The sequence below is a fragment of the Gouania willdenowi genome, chromosome 14 (genome assembly GCF_900634775.1).
Source record: "Gouania willdenowi chromosome 14, fGouWil2.1, whole genome shotgun sequence".
Lineage (NCBI taxonomy): Eukaryota > Metazoa > Chordata > Actinopteri > Blenniiformes > Gobiesocidae > Gouania > Gouania willdenowi.
Genome location: NC_041057.1, coordinates 2,924,756 through 2,947,870, shown reverse-complemented (window position 1 = coordinate 2,947,870; position 23,115 = coordinate 2,924,756). Strand labels below are relative to the sequence as shown.

The following is a 23,115-nucleotide window of genomic DNA, read 5'->3' as shown; positions in this document are numbered from 1 at the left end:
TACAAAACAACAGTAAAAATACACAAAACTTTCTCTAAAAACACAATGTTACAACAAATGCACAAAGCGACTCACAAAACACGCAAAATGACAACAAAAATACACACAATTACAGAAAAATATATATTAAAGTACAACTGAAATGCACAAGAGGAGTCACAAAACACACAAGACGTCTACAAACACCCACAAAATGACAGAAAAACATACAAAACGACGACAAAACCAGACTAAAAGACAACAAACACACGTAAAATTAGAGAAAAATATACAAAATAAATACAAAAATACAGAAACTGACAGAAAAACATACAAAACAATAGTAGAAACATACAAAAATGACTCCAAAAATACAATATGACAATTAAAATGAACACAATTACTCGTAAAAACCCCCAAGAGAATACAAAAAAACACACATTATGACAACAAAAATTCACAAAATCATAGAAAAATTCACAAAATGACAACAAAACACACAAAAAATTCTCTAAAAACACAATGTTACAACAAATGCACGAAATGACTAACAAAATGACAACAAAAACAGACAAAATTATAGCAAATTATATATGAAAGTACAACAAAAATGCACAAAATGAATACAAAAATACAGAAAATGACAGAAAAACGTACAAAACAACAGTAGAAATATACAAAAATGAGAGAAAAACACAAAAAGACAAAACAAAGACACAAAATGAAAGAAAAACACAGAAAAAGACAAAAGAAAAACATCCAGCCTTTGTTGTTTCCTGTCCTATTTGATGAATGTTATTATATTTCCAATCTGAATATACTGAGTGTCTGACCTGCCGTAATAGTCCGATCTGTTCTAGTTCCTCTCTCAGATGTTCCATCTTCCTCCTCATGGTGAAGCTGGGCTCAGTGGAGCTCAACTCCTGTTTACTTCCTCTGCTGAACGCTGCAATAAAACAAAGAAGGCTTTATAAATGTTTCTGACTCTGTTCATCTGTTGTGTTCCATGACTGTGGAAAGTAAAATATGATTTATGAGGAAAAACTTGTAATGATGAGAATAAAGTCCTAAAGAATAGAAAAAAGTCATAATACTACAATAAAAAAAATATGTATTTTACGAGAAGAAAAAAATGTGTAATATTTTGTGAATAAAGTCACAATATTACAAGAAGAAAGTAATTGTTTTGTGAGAATGAAGTCATAATATAATCTACTCATAATATTTTGATTTTTCCCTCATAATATTACAAGTTTATTCTCATAATATTACAAGTTTATTCTGGTAAAATCACAAGTTTATTCTCATAATATTACAAGTTTATTCCCATGATAATACGACTTTATTTTTCATGAGAAGAAGAAAAAAACTTCTAATAATTTGTGAATAAAGTCATATTATTACAGAAAGAAAGTCGTTATTTTATGAGAATTAAGTCATAATTTTAAGAGAAAGTTCTACTTGTAATATTTAGATTTTATTCTTGTTATAATACAAGTTTATTCCCATGACTTTATTTTCTTCATAGAAACACCACAACTTTCTACAAAATGCACTAAATAATAAAACATAAATGTTCCTGATGCTTAAATAATATTATATATATTTATATATTTATATATAGTATGTAAATATGTATATATATATATATACAGTATGTAAATATGTATAGATGTGAGTTGATCACCTGATCTCGGCTTCAGTCCAAACACTGTCAACGTGTTGCTGAAGTCAGCGTTACGCAGACCGTCCTGAGAGCAACACAAGTTATAAACATTAAATTACATTACATTACATTACATTAAATTACATTACATTACATTAGTAAAGAGAAGACACACATACCTCACATTCTTCGTTCCCGCTGGAGTTTTTCCGAGCACTCTGACACTTATACTGTCAGGAGGAGGAAAAAAACAAACATTTATTTACGTTGTTTATAGAAAAACAATCCGATCACATGACTGACTAACGCGTGCTTGCCTTTAAATAATCTTTTCTCAGATACTTGTTGCGTCTTCGCTCTTCGTTCTGATTGAGGATGGGAGCGACTTCAGGCCACTTTGGTTCAGAGTCGGAATGTTGAGACTTCAGACTTCCATCAAAGGAGGAGGAGGACGAGGGCTGCACGGAGGAGATCAAACGGGTTTAAATAAGAGCGAAGGCATGCGGTGTGAGGGTGTGTTTTTAGATTTTCATGTGTTTTTAGATTTGTACGTGTTTTCTTTTTAGATTTTCATGTGTTTTTAGATTTTTACGTGTTTTTTTTTTTTTAGATTTTCACGTGGTTTTTTAGATTTTCACATGTTCTTAGATGTTCACGTGTTTTTAGATTTTCACGTGTTTTTAGATTTTCACGTGTTTTTAGATTTTTAAGTTTTTTTAATTTTTACCTGTATTTTTTTAATTTTTACCTGTATTTTTTTAATTTTCGCGATTTTTTCTTAGATTTTCGTGTGTTTTTTAGATTTTCACGTTCTTTTTTTTTTTCTCAATTTTTACGTGTTTTTTTCCGGTTTTCACATGTGATTTTTAGATTTTCACTTGTTTTTTATATTTTCACGTGTTCTTAGATTTTCGCGTGTTTTTTAGATTTTCACATTCTTTTTTTTTTTTTCTCAATTTTTACGTATTTTTTCCCGGTTTTCACATGTGATTTTTAGATTTTCACTTGTTTTTTAGATTTTCACGTGTTTTTCAGAAACGTCATCAAACACACAAATTACGCATGTGAAAAATTCGAAAAAAACATGTGAAAATTGTGGATATATTTGTGAATATATATGAGACAAATCTCTCCCTGTCTGTACCTGTCCACTCAGCACTGACGCTCCACTGCTTCCTTCATCCAGAGAAGAACTGAAACCAGAACAGAACACGTCACACGTTGATTCATCTCCAGATCAATGTGATTGATTGATTGATTGACGTATATACCTGCGAGCAGCCTGTGGAGGAACTCTGGTTTTGCTGCTACTGGATCCTCCAGAGTGACTCAGGAACCTTCATACACAGAAACACTCTCTGTTTCAGGAGCCTCAAATTCATTTTAGTTTAGTTTAGTTTGAAATCAACAGGGCCACAGATTTTATGCTGAAAAATGAGTAATTCCAACATTATTGTGTCCTAGTTTACACTTCTATGTACACATAAAACATAAAATATGTAGGAAACCAACAATATCCAAGCAATAAGTCACAGATTTCAGTCCCAACAGGATCTACACTTTGAATTTCCATGACTTTGTCACCAATTTCTATTTAATTAAGATAAATATTAACTGATAATTTGAGATAAATTTAAGGATTTTGTAAGAATTTCAAGTTTTTTTCAACAGGTTAATATTTAAGAATGACTACAATCATACGATATAAGAATCAGGAGTGTTGACTTTCATTCACACAAGTTTTCTCTGTAATTTTTACTTCCTTCTGAGGCCATATTAAATGCTCCAAAGGGCCGGATTTGGCCCCCGGGCCATGAGTTTGACACATGTACTCTGCCCAATCTTGTACCTGTGGGCGCGGCCCGTCACCCTCCGCCGATGAATGAGACTTTCTGCACGGCAGATTAACGAACGCCGTCTGTGAGGAAAACATCAGAGAAGAGGAAATAGAGAAAACAGACAGACAGACATATGTGAATAGAATGAAACCATAATCTGCTCTTCGTGCACTGAGCAGAAAAGGAGTGATAATGCTGACCTGTTCTGCTGCTCCTGCTGCAGAAGCTGAACTGCAATCTTCCTCAGATCCAACACTTCCTTCAGCTCATCGTCCTCTTCCTCAATCAGCTGCTCCTTATCAGAGCTGTAAAACACAACACTCACTTTACTGTACACATGTATTATCACGTTTATATCCTTCTCTGTCATTTTATATATTTTTAGAATCTGTCTGTGTTTTTGGTGTCATTTTGTTATGTTTTTCTGTATTTTTTGTCATCGCCTTCTGTTTTTATAGTCATTTTGCTGATTTTGTTATCAATTTGTGAATTTTTGTTGTCCTTTTGTGTATTTTTGCTATTGTTTAATATATAATTTTGTGTATTTTTGGACTAATATTGTATATTTTACATTATGAGTTATTTTCTATTTTGTTGTCCTTTTGTGATTGTAATTTTGTATGTCTTTTGTGTATTTTGCATTATGAGTTATTTTGTATATTTTCCTTATTTTTCTGTATTTTTTCTTGTCGTCTTCTGTGTATTTTGTTGTGAATTTGTGAATTTTGTTCTCCTTTTGTGTATTTTTGCTATTGTTTTATATATTTTTGTCATTTTGTGTATTTTTGTTGCTGTTGTGTTTTTGGACTGATATTGTCTTATTTTCTATTATGTTCTCCTTTTGTGTATTTTTCTGTAATTTTGTATGTTTTTTGTAGTCAGTTTGTGTATTTTTGCTATTGTTTTATATGTTGTCTTGGTCATTTTGTGTCATTTTGTTACCTTTTTTTTTGTTCTGTGTTTTTGGAGTAATTTTGTGTATTTTGCATTACAATTTATTTTTTGTATTTTGTTTATTTTTCTGTATTTTCTATCATCGTCCTGTACGTTTTTCGAGTAATTTTGCGTGTTTTGTTGTCCTTTTGTGTATTTTTGTGTAATTTTGTATGTCTTTTGTTGTAAGATTCACTACTTATGCTATTTTTTTCTGTATTTGACTGTTCATGTTATTGTTTTGTACATGATTTGTCATTTTTTTATGTTTTTTAATCACTTTTGTATGTTTTTGGAGTAATTTTGTCATATTTTTCTGCATTTTTTGTCATTGTCTTCTGTGTTTTTGCAGTAATTTTGCTTATTTTCTTGTCAATTTGTGAATTTGTGCTGTCCTTTTGTGTATTGGTGTAATTTTGTATGTCTTTTGTTGTAAGATTCAGTATTTTTCAGGTCACATTCTGTGTTTTTGGAGTAATTCTGTGTATTTTTGGTGTCATTCCGCATAACTTTCTCTCTTTTAATGAACATTTCTGTCTAAAGGTAGAAAAATAACTAAATAAATATGTTTCTCACCCTGACTCCTCTTTCCAGATGTCTTTATCTTTGCTTTGGTGAGACAAGTTAAGAACTTTCTCCAGTTCCTGAAACAAAAAAAAAGGTACACGTCATGTGTTTTCCAATGGGTTTAAATAGATGGATGGATGGATGGATGGATGGATGGATGGATGGACTGATACCTTAATAGAGGACACGTTTTGCTGTCCGTCACACTCTGACAGAGCAGGATCCTCGTCTGCGTTGGACTCTATAAAGTCATAGAGATCCTGATCTGATAGAGGGAGGAAGCATCCGCGTTCATCAAATAAACATCTTTTTCTCTTTTCTAGGCACTTCATTCAACAACCCCCGCGTGCGTCTCACTCATTGCCTTTCTAATTTGAGATACTTATTTGGGGTAACCTTTGCAAGAGTCCATTTTGGAGAGGAGTGAGTGGGCGTCGGCAGCACGGGCCGTCTCTGACAGCTGAGAGTGGAGGCTGACCGTGTCGTCGTCTGACGGCTGACGAATGACAAGAGAGGAAGAAATACGCACAAGTTCAGTCAGATTTACACAAGATACACAGTGAAGCAGATGTAGCGTCAAGCCTGAAGATAAACCAGAAATGTACAACTTTAATCACAGCGTGGGCCACAGGAATGGGATTATATCTGATCTGAATTATCAACAGTCATGTCCTCATTTAGAATAATGACCAACGTTAACACAGGAAAAAACAAAGAGTTTGTGTATTTTTGTCAATATTTTTCCTGTTTTTATGAGTATTTCTGTATTAATCTTGTGTTTTTTTGTAAATTTTTCACTGATTTTGTGTATTTATGTTGTTGTTTTGTATGTTTTTCTGTTATTTTTCTGTATTATTGTTGTTGTTTTCTATGTTTTTGGAGCCATTTTGTAAATGACTGTTTTTCGTCTTGTATTTTCCATTATTTGATGTGTTTCTTTTGTCGTTTTTGTTGCATCTTTGCATCATTCCGTCATTCTATGTATTTTTGTCGTTGCTTTGTATATTTTTCTCTCATTTTGAGAGTTTTTGGAGTTCATTTCTGTTTGTTTGTTATTTTTTTTGTAAATCTGTATATTTTTGTAGTTTTTTCTCTTTTATTATGTGTGTTCATGTTGTTTTATATGTTTGTCTGTATTTTTGTTGTTGTTTTACATGTTTTTTTAGCCTTTTTGTATATTATTTATTATTGCAGTCGTTTTTGTGTTTCTGTTGTGGTTTTGTGTCTTTTTGGAGTCAAGTTGTTGCAGTTTTGAATTATTTCCAGTCATTCTGTTTATTTTTGGTGTTGCTTGTTTTTTCACAACTTTCACAGTTATTTTTCCGTATTTTTATAGTCATCTTGTGTGATTTTGAGTATGTTTTGTGTATTTTTCTGTCATTTTGTGTGTTTTTCATCTTTGCCAGTTGCCTTTGTCTGAGCTTCATTGATCTAAAAAAAACCTGTTTATTCATAGTTTAGTTCAGTTTAAACATAAATCACCATCTAATACCTCTGTAGTTGACAGCCTCTTGTCACCATTATCACTTCCTATTCCAGAGTCCGGCCCGTGGTTTTTACTGGGATAAAAATCCTCCATGCTGAAATGACACACGTTAATAAAGCGTATTAATAACTGAATAACAGAATATGGAGAATATTTATTGTGCTTTTAGTTGACCTGTCTGTGAGCGGCTGAGGAAGGCAGCGTTTGCTGAGCGTGGGGAGGTCCAGGGTGTCGGGTTTCTTCTCCATCCGACACACCTGGATGTTCAGGTATTTAAATATGTGCACTTTTCCCTTCAGACAAATCTGAAACACAACATGTGACATCATATGTGCTCGTGTCATTACTACACACCTATCCATCATTTACATCAGATAAGTTGGCGTGGCCTCCAAGGTAAATACACAAACACAATTATAGAAAAATGTATTAAAAAACAAGAAAAACACACAAAATGACAGGAACACCAAAACCTAAAACACAAAACTGCATAAAATGGCAGAAAGATTTGCAAAATGACAGCTTAAATACACAAAATTATAGAATAAATCCACAAAAAACAACTGAAATACAAAAAGAATAATCCAAAAACCAATATAATCCACAAAAATGACTCGCTAAACACATAAAACAACAACAAAAACACACAAAAATAGAGAAAAATTTACATAATGACAACAAAAATACATAAAATAACTGCAGAAACAACAAAACCAAACTAAATCACTCCAAAAACCACAAAAACACATGCAACATGATTTAAGAAATACACAAAATGATGTAAAAATTATCACAAAAATAAACCAAAAACACAAAACTCCACAAAATGGCAGAAAAAATGCCAAATGACAACAAAAATACACAAGATTTTAGAAAAATATACAACTGAAATACACAAAAGATTACTTTGATTACTTTTACAAAACCATGACAATGAAAATCCACGAAAATGACTCATAAAACACACAAAACAACAACAAAAACACACAAAAATAGAGATCATTTTACAAAATGACCCCAAACCACAAAACTCACACTAAATCACTCCAAAAAAATCAACAAAATGATTGAAAAAAAACACACTAAATTACAAGATAATTATTACAAAACTAAACCAAAAACACAAAACTTGATAAAATGGCAGAAAAATATTAAAAATAAACTTAAACTAAACAATCTAATAGAAAAAGACAAAAACTACTGAAATGCACAGAAATGACTCCAAAAAAACAAACCAACATGACAATGAAAATCACCACTAGAGGGCGTAGTTATTGATGATTCCAAACATAGAGCTGTCTCATGCACACCTGATCAAACCCAGCTCAGGTTCTAAAGAGAAAACCCCCTTGGTTACCATAGTAACACAGTCTGTGGGTCAAACCTGATCCTGACCAGGTTTAAGATGCAGACTCACTCGTATGAAACTACGTCATCTTTTTGAAAGAAGTCATTTAGTGAAGCTTTAAACACAAAACAAAACTTAAAAAGACTTCCATTATATATATATATATATATTTTATTTAAATACCGTTTTAATACGGTATTTTAAGAGGAAATTAATTAAATGTTTAGTGTTGAGTTCAACAAACATTCACAAGTTTCACAAATTACATATTATTTAATTGTGAGTTACAGCATCTTCTTTTATTTAACGCGGACAGATGTTTAAAAAAACTTGTCAAACTGTGTGATCACATGATCAGTGTGTGATCACATGATCAGTGTGTGATCACATGATCAGTGTGTGGTCACATGATCAGTGTGTGGTCACATAATCAGTGTGTGGTCACATGATCAGTGTGTGGTCACATGATCAGTTGTTTTCTGTGATAAATTGACTAAATAACACCTTTATTACTTTTAAAATGTTCAAACCACAGAAACGTCTTTTATTCTCACTGCCCAGTAACAGATGATGTCACATCCTGTTGGTCTAAGCTGCAGTGCATATGCACCTTCACCTCTTTAATCATTAAATCTGTGATCGATCTCGTAGGTCTTAATCTAAACACTGTCAGCTGATTGGCTGAGCTGGAGAGCTCCAAGATGAGAGGAGTTTGATGGAATGGCAAAAGGGGGCGTGGCCACAGACGGCTTTAAAGCAGGTTGAAACCATAAGCCTGGCTCTACTGAAACCCCCCCCAGGGCTGACCTGTGCGGGTGGAGACTGCATAGGGTTGTTGTCTAGGATGATGTGCTGCAGGTGTCTGAGCTTCCTGTACGTCGGAGGGATCTCTGTGATCTTATTGCAGGAGAAGTCGAGTCGGATCAGAGGCAGGTCGGCCAACTCTGAACAAAACAAGTAGAGACGGCTTTGTTTTCCTGCCAACTGTAACATCTGAGAGATGCTACTACTGAGCATGCTAATCATGCACTGACCCTCAGGCAACATGTGAAGGCAGTTCTTCCTGATGTTCAGCTCCCGTAAGGCTTGAAGTCTCCCCACCTGTGCTGGAAGAACCTGGATCTCATTACAGCTCACGTCCTGTCAGAGAAGAAACACCAGATGTCTCCAGATGCCTTCAAGAAACCACGAATATTTTCTCAACAATTTCAGCCATTATTGCTTGTTTTGACCATTTTTCTGCAACTACACCAAACCTGTCATATTTTAACCTATTTTCATCACTTTTTCTTGCCATATTTTTGCTCTCCATCAAATTTCAATTCCTTTTCTTCACATTTTTCCACTTTAGAGACATGTTCAGCACTTATAAACCCTTTCCACCACTTTTCCACCTAATGTCACATATGATGACCCATTAATGTCACTTTTAACCTCTTTACACCATATTTCATGCTTATTTTTGCCAATTTAACCACATTCATGATATGCAATGCTCATTATTTGCCAGTTTAAACTAATTGTTCATTGTAATTGTTCCAATATTGAGACTTTGGACCATTTCTTTTTACAATTTGAGCCCATTTTTGCTTATTTTTACCCTTTTTCTGCAACAACACCAAACTTGTTTTCATCACTTTTTGTTGCCATATTTTTGCTCCTTTTAATGGATTTTTGCTTCATTACTCCCATTTCTAACACTTCACCGTCGAATTCAATGCATTTTCTGCACATTTTTTCCACATTCAAGACATTTTCAGCACTTATAATCCCTCTTTACTACATTTCCCGCCTAATGTCACGTATGTTGACTCTTCATTGTCACTTTTAACCTCTTTCACGCATAATTCAAGCACATTTTTTGCCAATTTAACCACATTCACAATTTGTCATGCCCATTATTCGCCAGTTTAAACTAACTGTTCCAATATTGACACTTTTTGTCCACTCTAATTTGCAACTTTTAACCATTTTATGTGGTTTTTAAAATCCCATTTCACCATCTTTTCAACAATTTTTGGTCACTTTGAACCCATTTTATTTGTGATTAAAACCAGGATTTCCATCTTTAAGATGACTATAATAATAATAATAAACATTCCTGGATAACAGTGGATATTATTCAGATGAATAAATAAATGTGTTTATCACAGATTCATAGAACCATTATTTTGCTGACTCTCCTTTATTCCCCTTCTAGACAACATGCTGCTCACCAGCTCCATCAGCTCTTTGGCTCTACCGATCTCCTCAGGGATGGACACCAGCTTGTTGTTGCTCACCAGCAGCACTTTGAGGGGGAGGTTGAACAGGTATTTGGGCAGAATGGTCAGGAGATTTCGGCTGTGGAGAGAATCAGAACAAAGAAGTACGTTTAAAGAAGAGTTCATCCACTTCATCATCATGTTCAGCATCTAAACAGAAATGATCTATGGGGAGAGATTTGGCTCACAAATATTCACAAATATATCAACATTTTCACGTGTTTTTTCTTAATATTTTCACGTGGTTTTTTTTTTATATTTTCATGTTTTTTGTAGATTTTCACGTGTTTTTAGATTTTCATGTGTTTTTCAGATTTTCATGTGTTTTTTTAGATTTTTACGCAGTTTTTGATTTTCACATGTTTTTTTTTTTTGTTTTTCACATGTTTTTAGATTTTCACATTTTTTTTTTAAATTTACCCATGTGTTTTGTAAATTTGCACGGGTTTTTTAGATTTTCACGGTTTTTTTTTTCACATGGGTTTTTTCATATTTGCATGTTTTTTTTATATTTTCACGTTTTTAGATTTTCACGTGTTTTCACATTTTAACAAGATTTTAGATTTTCATGTTTTTTTTAGATTTTCACGTGTTTTCAGATTTTAACAAGTTTTTAGATTTTCACGTGGTTTTTTTTAAATTTTCACGTGGTTTTTTTTAAATTTTCACGTGGTTTTTTTTTTTTTAGATTTTTGTGTGTTTTTAGATTTTCACATTTTTTTTTAGATTTAGATTCCATGTGTTTTTCAGAAATGTCCTTGACACACAAATTACGCATGATAAAAATCTGAAAATTTTTTGTGACAAATCTCTCCCCATAAAAATGGACACAGGTTAAAAAACTTTATCTAGAAGAAACTTTGGAAAAGTTGCTCACCTGACGTCGATATATGTCAACATCTGCAGGTTGACGATGGCTTCAGGGATAAACTTGATGCAGTTATGATACAGGTTGAGAGACTCGAGGGGCGCAAACAGACACACTTCAGGGGGGACGTCCGTGAGACGGTTCTTGGACAAATCTGTCATCGAGAAAAACAGAACGTAATAAAAGGTATTGGTGCCTCAGCATAGTTTTAAATACATTTAAACATACCATATAATACAGTGATTTAATAAATGTACATAATGGCTAATTAATGTAAATATAATACAGAATATCACAGCAGGCCAACAGAATATAAAAATAAGAATAAAAAATATTATATTTCAAAAAGTGCAGTGTTTCTATGAAATTCCAAATAATTTCATTCAAAAAGTGCAAAAGTATGAATAAAGAATCCTAAATCTTATAATTATTCTAAAAAACTCTACATCTGTTTTCAGAATCACAATAAGAGAAAAATAATGTAAAAAAAAATACACAAAATGATTGAAAAACACACATTACAAGAACAAAATACGCAAAATGACAGACAAATAAACAAAACAACCACAGAATACACAGAATTTTTGAAAAAACACAGAAGACAACAGAAAAAAATACGCAAAATGATTGAAGAATATAGAAAACCACAGCAAATATACACAAAATAAGAATAAAATATGCGAAACAACAAAAAACACGACTCCCAAAACATAGAGATATGACTGTCCACATTAGTTCTACTAAAGTTATTCAAGAAAATAAATAAAGCAATATGAACCTTTTTTTATTTATTATTTTGATCATTTCTGATATGACATATAAATACCTCACGTGTGTGTTTTGGGACAATATCACACATACAGACGCTATTTGTGGTGAAACCTTCTCATCACTATCACATCCTGCTGAATAGACACTCACACAAACGGCTGCAAATCAAGCCGGAAACAAAAGCCAGGATCACGACACATGGAACACTGTGCTTTTGTTTTGAAAATCACCTTCACACTCCAATCGATTCTGAAGCTGTGAATGGAGAACAAGGTTGTCTTCTGAATTATTTCTGGGTGAGATAATTAGAGCTGCAGGTCAGGGCTGCAAAGCTCCAGATAAACACAAAGCTTTAAATTACCGTATCCTGCCTAAAGTCAATGAACGGCCCACATCCAGAAAAACCTCATGCATACAAATACATGAAGGTGTTACTCTATCACAGACATTGGTCATTATGATCAGCCTGAAAGGTAAACGCAAAAAATGACTCTAAACACACTAAAATGAACGAAAAGAACATAAAACGACAGCAAAGTTACACACAGTTACTTCAAAATTAGTACCGAAACACGCATTATAGCAACAAAATACACAAAACGACAGCCAAATAAACACATTTACTCCAAAAACACACACTATAAAAACAAAATACACAAAATAATAGAAAATATATAAACTGACCACAATATACTAGAATTCTTGAAAAATATCGCAAAACAATAGCAAAAATAAAATACACAAAAATACTCCAAGAAACACACATTATAAGACAAAAAATACACAAAACAATTGCAAAAATACTCCAAAAACACACATTATCAGAACAAAATACACAAAATGAATGAAAGAGAAATAAATCAATCGCAAAAATACACAAAATGATTGGAAAATAGACAAAAAAACAGCAAAAATACACAAAATGACTCCAAAAACATACATTATAACAACAAAATACGCAAAATGATGGACAAATATACAAAACAACTGCAAAAATACACAAAATGTTTGCAAAAAACAAGAAACAACTGCAAAAATACACAAAATGATTGAAAAATACACAAAACAACAATAAAAAAAATCACAAACGTGACACAATTACGTAACAAAAAATGCACCAAAAATCACAAAACACACAAAACAACAATGAGATAAAAAGACAATAACAAACGAGAGAAAACAACAACATAAATATTCACATAATGACAAAAACACACAATGATTGGGAAAAAAAACACCAACAACAAGAACCTTTGAGAAAACTTTAGATTTCTACGAGCTATAAATGTTCCACAACCATTGAACTGCGTGTGTGTGTGTGTGTGTGTGTGTGTGTCTGACAGCAGTCAATAAGAAGAAGTAGAAGCAGAGCGTGGTGCAGCCATGCAGAACCAAAACTAGAGGAAGTCTAACGTGTTAGGGAAGCAGACGTTACCACATGAGGAAAGAGCAGAGCTGAGGTCACAGTGTCTACTGGTTTACCATTAACAGTCAATTCTCCCCCCTCACCCCTCACCCCTCACCCCTCACCCCCAAGCCTGGACGTAGATGCTGTAACTCAGCTGTGTGTGTGTGTGCGTATGTGTGTGTGTGCTGACTATTCTCACATCCCCAGAGATGTGGGGGTGCACCATCTGCAGCCCACTGTGTGTGTGTGTGTGTGTGTGTGTGTGTGTGTGTGTGTGTGTGTGTGTGTGTGTGTGTGTGTGTGTGTGTGTGTGTGTGTGTGTGTGTGTGTGTGTGTGTGTGTGTGTAATCCACCTGCTGGAGCACTTTAGCACTGATATCTGATAATAACGAGTGTTCCACATGAACATGATATGTGGGTCTGACTACCCCATGACACAGGAAACTAACTGTCATTTTTTATGAAGGCTTGTGAAGCTAATCACAGATTATTCTAGCGCGTTAAATATGAAATCTAAGTCTAAATATTAAATTTAACTCTAAATGTTAAATGTTCAATATTAATATCTAAATCTAAATGATAAATGTTCAATATTAATATCTAAATCTAAATGATAAATGTTCAATATTAATATCTAAATCTAAATGTTAAATATAAATGTTAAATATTAATGTCTAAATCTAAACCTAAATGTTAAATCTAAACCTAAATGTTAAATCTAAATCAAAATGTTAAATCTAAACCTAAATGTTAAACCTAAATCTAAATGTTAAATCTAAATGTTACATTTCAATATAAATGGTAAATCTAAATGCTAAATGTTAAATATCACTGGGCTTTTATTTTGGTACTTCAGGTGAATTTGTATATTAGCTAAATATTTAGTTTCGCCCATGGCATTTAGATTTAACATTTAACATTTAGATTCAACATTTAACATTTACTTTTAAATTAGCATTTAGATTTAACATTTAGATTTAAAATATAAATTTTTTAAACGTGGTTTGTTGGTAAATGTTGCAAGAAGTTGTTTATTTTAGCATGAACATCTTTACAAATGGCGCTCCATAAAATTGTGCCAAACATGCTTAATACGGTTGATGAAGTTAACTATTATAATTATTCAACTGTTCTTTGCATAAACGCACTGAAACCAACAGATTTAACATCCAGCTGTTAGCTACACATGCTAAAGCTAACATTAGCCCACCTGTTTTACAGTGAAAAATATGGTGGAAATGTGTGATATTGTCCCTAAAACATGTGGGTCATAGAGATATTTATAATTTCAGAATGTGAAGTTGTGTCACATTAAGTGAGATTTTTCACGAGAATCTCTTTGTTCGCCCGTTTAAAAACACAAATTGTGTGTAAAGTCGTCATCATTTTCCAAAACATGCTTATGAAGCTATAATCAGTGTAAAATTGTTAATTTTGCTTGATTATGTAAAGAAAATATTATAATACAAATAATTCATAAATATCAATAATATTAACAATATTCAAATTTACGTGAACTCCGTTATTTTTTGTCTGTTTTTTTATGCCATCACAGAGACTAACACAAACAAAACAAAAAAAAACATTCATGGATATAAAAAAAAAAAAATGTGAGTATTAGCTCAGTATTTGTGACATATTAATTTATATTAATATTTCTAAAATCATGCTCTTTACGTGACTTTCTGCCTGCATAGATTCTATTTCAATTAAATAAAATGTTCAGTAACTACGGGATAACTGAACCCCGTACACACACGTACACACACACACACACGTACACACACACACACACACACACACACACACACACACACACACACACACACACAGCCTGTCTACCACACACTGTGGTCACATCTGCTGCTCTGTAATCAGCTCATTAGTCATCTTTCACTCAGGCTTTTGTTTTGTTTTTATCAAACTGAACCACTGTAGGCGTCACTACGTAGTTCACGGAGTTTCCTGTGGCCTCAGTGCCTTCATATCAAGATAAAAAATAAATATTAATGCAGTTTGAACCTGTAATATTACTAAACACACGACATGGACAACTGGCGGCCATAGGGCCCACATGCGGCCCACGGTCATATTTTCTGTGGCCCCCAAAGCACATGCACAAAAACAATAACAATAACAAAATACAACAATACAGAAACATACAGTAAAAGACAAGAGAAAGACATAGAAAATACTCCAGAAACACACAAAACTACCACAAAAATGAACAAAACGACAACAGTAATACTAAAAAAAAAAACCTCCAAACGACAACAAAAGTACACAAAATGACAAAAGATGGCAACAGAAAGACAAGGAAATGACTCCACAAACCCACAGTACCACAAACAGACAAAATGACAACACAAATACACAATATGACATACATTTTACAGGCTTGTTAATGTGTTTCAACAATCAACTGAGCATTAAAGCATAAAAGCATTAAAACAGGAAAAAAAAGAAAGCGTTTACAGGAAAAAATACACGAAATGACGACACAAATACACAATATGACTCCAAAAAACATACAAAATTACTACGAAACTGAACAAAACGACAACAGTAATGATAAAAAAAGACTCCAAACAACACAAAAAGTCAACAGAAATACACAAAATGACAACAAAAGTACACAAAATGACAACAAAAGTACACAAAAAGACACGGAAATGACTCAGCAAACTCACAGTACCACAAACAAACAAAATGACACAAATACACAATATGACTCCAAAAAACATACATTTTACAGGAAAAAATCTATAAAATGACAACAGAAAAGCACAAAATGAATCATAACAAGCAGCAAAACAACAACAAACATACACAAAATGATAAAAACTCATAAAAGTGACTCTAAAAACTCTTGGTTCTTTCCTGTACTAATGCTCATTATTCTAAATACTGACATGAATGTACATAATGTGGCCCTTCCATCAAACAAACACATTATTGCTGTGATAAAAGTCTGCACTAAGGTAAAAAATGGTGATTTACTGGTGATAAACAGCTGGAAATAAACTCATTTTAGGTGTAAATACTGAGAAAAGCTGAGCTGTATTTGTGATATACACAATCAAACAAATTCATGCTACACATCCAACATGGACACATTAAGCACATTAAATATGAATGATCACATGATCTTTGATTTCTCATGTTACCAAATTTTCTTCTGAAAGGTAGAGCCAAGAAAATAACATGGTTAGATTAATTTAATAGATATATAACAGAGATGAGCAACTTTTACACAAATATGTGATTTTATCTGATGTGAGGGTCACATGATCAACATTCATCATGTCAGCATTTACAATAATAACCAGAGCATTAACAACAAAGAGTTTTTGTGTGTTTTTGTATATTTTTCTCTCATTTTGTGTGCGCTTTTTGATGTTTTTGGATTCATTTTGTGACTTTTTTTCTTGACATATTGTGTGTTTTTGGAGTCAGTTTGCAAATTTTTGTTGTTGTTTTGTATATTTTTCATTTGTCATTTTGTAGAATTTGTTGTCATTTTGTGTATTTCTTTCACATTTTGTACATTTTTATTGTTGTTTTGTACATTGTTCTGTCATTTTGCTTATTTTTGTTGTCATTTTGTATATTTAGTTCTCGTTTTATGTATTTTTGTTGTTGTTTTGTATATTTTTCTGTCAATTTGTATATTTGTGTTGTTATTTTCAATATTTTTCTGTCATTTTGTGAGTGGTTTTTGCTGTTTTTGGATTCATTTTTGCAATATTCTTCTTGTCATATTGTGTGTTTTTGTAGTCGTTTTGCATATTTTTCCGTCATTTTGTGCATTTCTGTTGTCGTAATGTTTGGATTAACTTGATGTATTTTTGCTATAATTTTGATGTACTTTTGCTGGTTTTTGTGTCTTTTTCTGTCATTTTGGGAGTTTTTGGAGTCATTGTGTCTGTGTTTACTTTTGGGGCAGCACAACATTGTTCTGCGATATATATTAAACATTTAATCAGATTAATATTATCAATGCTCTTTGAGAGCCTGAGGTGAACTGTGTGGTAAAAGTACATGTTTAACTTCATCATATTTCATAATCATTACTGGAATAGTTTATTTATTATAGCTCACAGACCTTTTGATTTATACTGTAGGTGGGGTGGGGCTGTTTTTAGCAGATTTTCCTGACAAACATCTACTTTAGATTATTTAACGGGTTGATTATTAATTCTAAGAATGTCAGCCTTGTCCTTGAAGGGTTGAACAGCTAAAGAATGTGACAAAGACACAAACTCACTCACTGTGTCCACAAGGCTTGTTAATGTGCTTCAACAATCAACATTCATGTCAACTTTTAAAATAAACTGAACAAACCGAGCATTAAATCAGGGAAAAAAGAAATAGTTTAGTTGTTTTTGTTGTTTTTAATCTCATTTTGTGTGTTATTGGAGTTATTATGAGAAATATTTTGCTCATTTTATGTAATTATGTTGTGTGTTTTGACAATTCAGTCTATTTATGTTGTTGTTTTGCATGTTATTTTATTATTTTGTGTATTTTCATGTCATTTTGAGTCATTTTTATTGTCGTTTTATTTATTTTTCTGTTATTTTTGTTCATATTTGTGGTCATCATGTGTGTTTTTTGAGTAAATTTGTGTATTTTGTTTCTGCTTTGGCTGTTTTTTGGGTGTTTTTAGAGTCGTTTTGTGCATTTACTTTTGGGGCTCTACAAAATGAAACCGAGGGCCACAAAATATTTAGTTTTTTTGTCGTAAAATTGTCTATTTTGTTTCATTTTTGGATGTTTTTGGAGTCATTTTGTGCGTTAACTTTTGGAGCTGCTTGAAATTAAACCGAGGGCCACGAAATGCTTGAGTTTTTTGGTTTATTTGTGCATTTTATTTCTGTTTTGGATGTTTTGGGGCGTTTTGTGCATTTACTTTTGGGGTTGCACAAAATTAAATAAAGTACCACAATTTTATTTATTTTTTTTAATTTTTTTTTTGCAAATTTAATATCCAAGATTACAACAACAATAAAAAAAAAACTAAAAATGTTGTGGCCCTTGGATACATTTTGTGCAGCCCCAGAAGTAAACACACAAAATCACTCTAAAACATGCAAAACATTTTTTGTGCATCACCAATATTTTTAAATGAAATATATACAGTAACACTCCCAGGACTAAAACAACAATTCTTTGACCATAAACATCCTGTGATCACTGGAGTAAGTCAGACAATAAACACAGCACTGGGGTAAAGGTTGCTGCACTCCATCATATGTGATCCCTGGGGGGGTGATGACAGGCGGGGCTTGGGGAGGAGGATGGTGGAGGCACATGAACATCTGCCTCTGTTAGGCCTCTGCACAAGGTCGGCCCAGCGTCTCCGAGCTCTTTCACGTTCTCGTGGGAAAACGAACGGACTGACGACAAACTGCCAGCAGCGCACAACAAACACACACACCTCAGTGTGAGTGTGAGGCGAGCCCACCACATTCTGTTTACAGATGGGGGTCACACACGCTCCAGGGCCACCATCCAGTCCCCCAGTGGAAATGGATGTTTGACTGCTTAATTAAACATGGAACAGAATGACTTTAAATGTGACAGACGGTTAACCTCTTACCAGAGGTGAAGTACTCACCTTACTGTAACTGAGTTGTGTTTATGAGTACTTTTTTGAGTATATTTCTAGATCAGTGACTTTACTTGTACTTAAGTACGTTTTAAAAGAAATAAACTAATTTGTTACATTTCTACACCACATTTATTTATTTATCTGAATATTATCCACTGTTATCCAGGAAGTGCATCATTATTTGCATCATAGTATATAGTCATCTTAAATATATTGTTTTAATCAGAAATGAAATGGGTTAAAAGTCACCAAAAATGGTGGAAAAGGTGGTGAAATGGGATTATAAAAACCACAGTAATTGGTTAAAAGTTGCAAATTTACAATATTGGACCAATTAGTTTAAACTGGCAAATAATGGGCAGGGCAAATCGTGAATGTGGAGAAATTGGCAAAAAAATAACCATGAAATAAAGTGAAAAGAGGTTAAAAGTGACAGCGATGGATCAACATATGTGACATTAGGTGTAAAAATGGTGGAAAGGGTTTAAAAGTGCTGAAAATGTGTTGAAAGTGGAAAAAATGTGCAGAAAAGGCATTGGAATTTGATGGAAAGCAAAAATATGGCAAGAAAAAGTGATGAAAAAAGCTGAAAATATGGCAAGTTTGGTGTACTTGCTGAAAAATGGTAAAAATAAGCAAAAACGGGCTCAAATTGTCCAAACAAAATGGTTCTAAATCTCAATATTGGAACAATTAGTTTAAACTGGCAAATAATGGGGATGACAAATAGTGGATGTGTTTAAATTGGAAAAAATAAGCACGAAATATGGTTAAAAAAAAAGGTTAAAAGTGACAATAATGGGTCAATATACGTGACATTAGGTGGAAAAGTGGTGGAAAAGGTTTATAAATGCAGAAAATGTCTTGAAATTGGAACAAAATGTGCAAAAAAGGCATTGAAATTTGACGTAGAAGTGTCAAAAATGCATTAAAAGGAGCAAAATATGGAAAGAAAAAGTGATGAAAATAGATTAAAATGTGGTAAGTTTGGTGTAGCTGCAGAAAAGGGGTAAAAATAAGCAAAAAGGAGCAAAAATCTTTAGAGTTTTAGTTTGCCATAATAACCATAAGGTACATTATCTGACAAAAATGATCAAGTACAAGTCAAGCGTTTTTTTTTATTTTTTGCTGTTTTTTGTTGTTGTTTCTGCTGCTGATGTGATCTGCTGATACTAACACACTAACCTTGTGCAGCGTTGTAACACTGCATATTTTCACAGTTCAGAGACACACACACGTAGAAAATAAACGTCAACGTTCAGATTCATCACATTTGATCAGCATCATAATAATGATAACAGTCGTTTGTGATGCAGATTGTGTTCAGTGTAAATGTAGTTACAACATGTCCCCCAAAGCAAACACAAATATACAAAGCAACAATAAAATTATGTAAAATGACAGAGAAATACAACAAACATACACAAATAAGACTTCAAAAACACAAAATGACAAGAGAAATATGCACAAATACACAAACCATAAAAAATATACCAAACAATAGCAAAAATACACAAAATGACTCCAAACACACACATTATGATAACAAAAATGCACAAAATGACAAGAAAAATCCACAAATATGCATAGCAACAATAAAATTATGGAAAATGATGGAAAAGTACAGCAAAGAATAAACAAAATGACTCAAAGAACGCAAAACTACAACAAACAAGATGAGTGAAGAATGTAAAAATTACAAGAAAACTCTACAAAATGACAGAAAAATATACAAAGCAACAATAAAATTATGTAAAATGACAGAGAAATACAACAAGAATGCACAAATAAGACTTCAAAAACACAATATGACAAGAGAAATATGCACAAAATGACTCACAAAACACGCTAGACAACAACAAAAATACATAAAACATAAAAAAATATACCAAACAACAGCAAAAAATACACAAAACGACTCCAAACACACACATTAAGATAACAAAAATCCACTAAATTAAAAAAATATACAAAATAAGAAGAAAAATACATAAAATGACAGAGAAATATACAAAGCAACAATAAAATTATGTAAAATGATGGAAAAATACAACAAAAATACAACAAACACATGTAAGATGAGTGAATAATATAGAAATGAGAACAAAAATACACAAAATGACAAAAAAAATATACTAATAATCAATGAAAAATAAATAAAACCACAAAACACACACAAAACGATAAAAAAACAGACACACAAACACTTTGTTCTTTCCATTAAAGCTCAGATTGGTCATTATTCTAAATGATGACATCATAAAAGTTACACATCTCTGGGCTGTTGGTGTCAGCGTTAACCAGTAAATAACCTTTACTTATCCTGTCCGACCACATCTCTAATGAAACTGCACCACTAACAATCAGCTGCTACGACTACTATCATGTCATTGAGGACGAGCTTGTTTTGCAGCCACTCTATATAAGAACACTTGGTATGTACAGCCTGTACGCACACACAGCCTTCAGAGGACGTGACCCACAGAATGAATCACAACAGGAAGAAGACGTCTCACTGTAACGTTCACTAAGCACCAGCCCAGTGCGTTTCCTGTTGGTCTTAAGGTTTCTCTCCAATCACAGCCACTGTTTCCCTGCATTGATCACTGACAGTGATTCAGTATAGAAGTCTGTTATTATGGCAAGTCATAAATATGAGATAGAATCTATGACTTTCTAGCTCATAATTATGACTTTCTATATCATAATTATGACTTTCTATCTCATATATGAGAAAGAAAGTCATAGGTTTATGAGATAGTAATGTCATATCATAATTATGATATAGAAAGTCATTATGACATTACTAACTCATAATTATGACTTTTTTTCCTCATAATTATGACTCTTTATTTCATAATTAATTATGACATTACTAACTCATAATTATGACTTTCTACCTCACAATTACGACTAACTCATAATTATGACATTACTATCTCATAATTATGACTTTCTATCTCATAATTATAACTTTCTATCTCATATATGAGAAGGAAAGTCATAATTATGGGTTAGTAATGTCATAATTATGATATAAAAAGTCATTGTGACATTACTAACTCATAATTGTGACTTTTGTCTCATAATTATAACTCTTTATCTCATAATTAGGATTTTCAATCTCATAATTAATTATGACATTACTAACTCGTAATTATGATTTTCTACCTTACAATTATGACTTTATCTCATAATTATGACATTACAAACTCATCATTATGATTTTCTATCTCATAATTAATTATGACATTACTAACTCATAATTATGACGTTCTGTCTCAGAATTATGACTTTACGTGGTGACCACTAGATCCAATGATCCAGTGATCAATAATGATCCATAAATGAAATGATCCAGTGATCCAGTGATCCAGTGATCCAATGATCCAATGATCCAGTGATCCAGTGATCCATGCCTGTCTGGGGGCGTCTGTCGTCTCATCTCACGCACGGGGGAGACCGACAACACCCCCCAAAGCAGAGCTGACAAACCTCGTCACATAGTGCGTTTATTCCGCGTGCATGTGCCCACTTTAGGGAGAATACATGAGTTACTGACGCGCACGCACCCATTAAAAAAAGATCAGACAGAATCCACGCTGCTATGCGGACACGCCGCATCCACAGACGCACCTACACGCACGCTCACGCACACGCACGGACCTGCTTGGGTTGTGTCCGTCAGATCGAAGCTCATCCCCGGGTACTCCCTCAGCTTCCTCCCGCTCAGGTTCAGGATCCCCGAGCACACCGCGTCCTCCAGAGCCCGGTCCAGGCTGCGGGCCGAGAGGTGCTGCTGGTGCTGGTGGTTCTGGTGGTTCTGGTGGTTCTGATGATGATGATGGTTCTGGTACTGGCTCTGGCTCTGGTTCTGGCTCTGCACCGGGCTCCAGTGAGGTCCGCTGGGTCCCGGATGGCTTTGTGCAGCACTGACAGCTCCCACACCCCCATGACTAGACGCCATTTTTTCGTGTGAGATAAATTACTGTTGGAATAATGAGGAGCAGAAGAAGAACGCACAGAAGCAGCAGCAGCAGCAGCAGCAGACTCCCCGCCCATGCGCATTCAGCGGCTGTACCAGGGGCGGACGCTAGGGGGCAGCATAGAGAGCTGCTGATGCTGATGCTGCTGCTGCTGCTGCTACTGATGATGATGATGATGATGATGATGATGGTAGGGATGGGGATGAGCATGCATGGTGTGGTGTGGTGGCCATTTTAGACTCCTACTGTCTTTTTCCACCTGCAAAATTCAACAATCTGCAGAAAAAAACCTAAAAAAAAGAAGCATTAAGAGTAAAATTCCTCCCAGGACTCAGAGCATTGTGTGAACAAACTGTTCACACAATGAAACAAAACTTTGCACAATCA

General features: G+C 33.6%; 1 protein-coding gene across 1 annotated transcript in view; it reads right to left on the bottom strand.

Moving 5' to 3' along the window:
- lrch2 (leucine-rich repeats and calponin homology (CH) domain containing 2) overlaps positions 1–22,762 on the bottom strand; it is a 28,425-nt gene extending 5,663 nt beyond the window's left edge. Inside the window, exons 1-18 of the mRNA XM_028466533.1 lie at positions 22,409–22,762; positions 10,959–11,103; positions 10,034–10,160; positions 8,852–8,957; positions 8,625–8,761; positions 6,644–6,774; positions 6,476–6,563; positions 5,380–5,479; positions 5,157–5,248; positions 4,993–5,060; positions 3,684–3,788; positions 3,495–3,563; positions 2,917–2,982; positions 2,790–2,838; positions 1,963–2,103; positions 1,825–1,875; positions 1,667–1,730; positions 813–925 (exon numbers count right to left, since the gene is read on the bottom strand). Of these exons, the coding sequence (XP_028322334.1) occupies positions 813–925; positions 1,667–1,730; positions 1,825–1,875; positions 1,963–2,103; positions 2,790–2,838; positions 2,917–2,982; positions 3,495–3,563; positions 3,684–3,788; positions 4,993–5,060; positions 5,157–5,248; positions 5,380–5,479; positions 6,476–6,563; positions 6,644–6,774; positions 8,625–8,761; positions 8,852–8,957; positions 10,034–10,160; positions 10,959–11,103; positions 22,409–22,709 (1,953 nt within the window). The 5' untranslated portion in view covers positions 22,710–22,762. The remainder of the gene's footprint in view (positions 1–812; positions 926–1,666; positions 1,731–1,824; positions 1,876–1,962; positions 2,104–2,789; positions 2,839–2,916; positions 2,983–3,494; positions 3,564–3,683; positions 3,789–4,992; positions 5,061–5,156; positions 5,249–5,379; positions 5,480–6,475; positions 6,564–6,643; positions 6,775–8,624; positions 8,762–8,851; positions 8,958–10,033; positions 10,161–10,958; positions 11,104–22,408) is intronic.
- Positions 22,763–23,115: the final 353 nt, after the last annotated feature.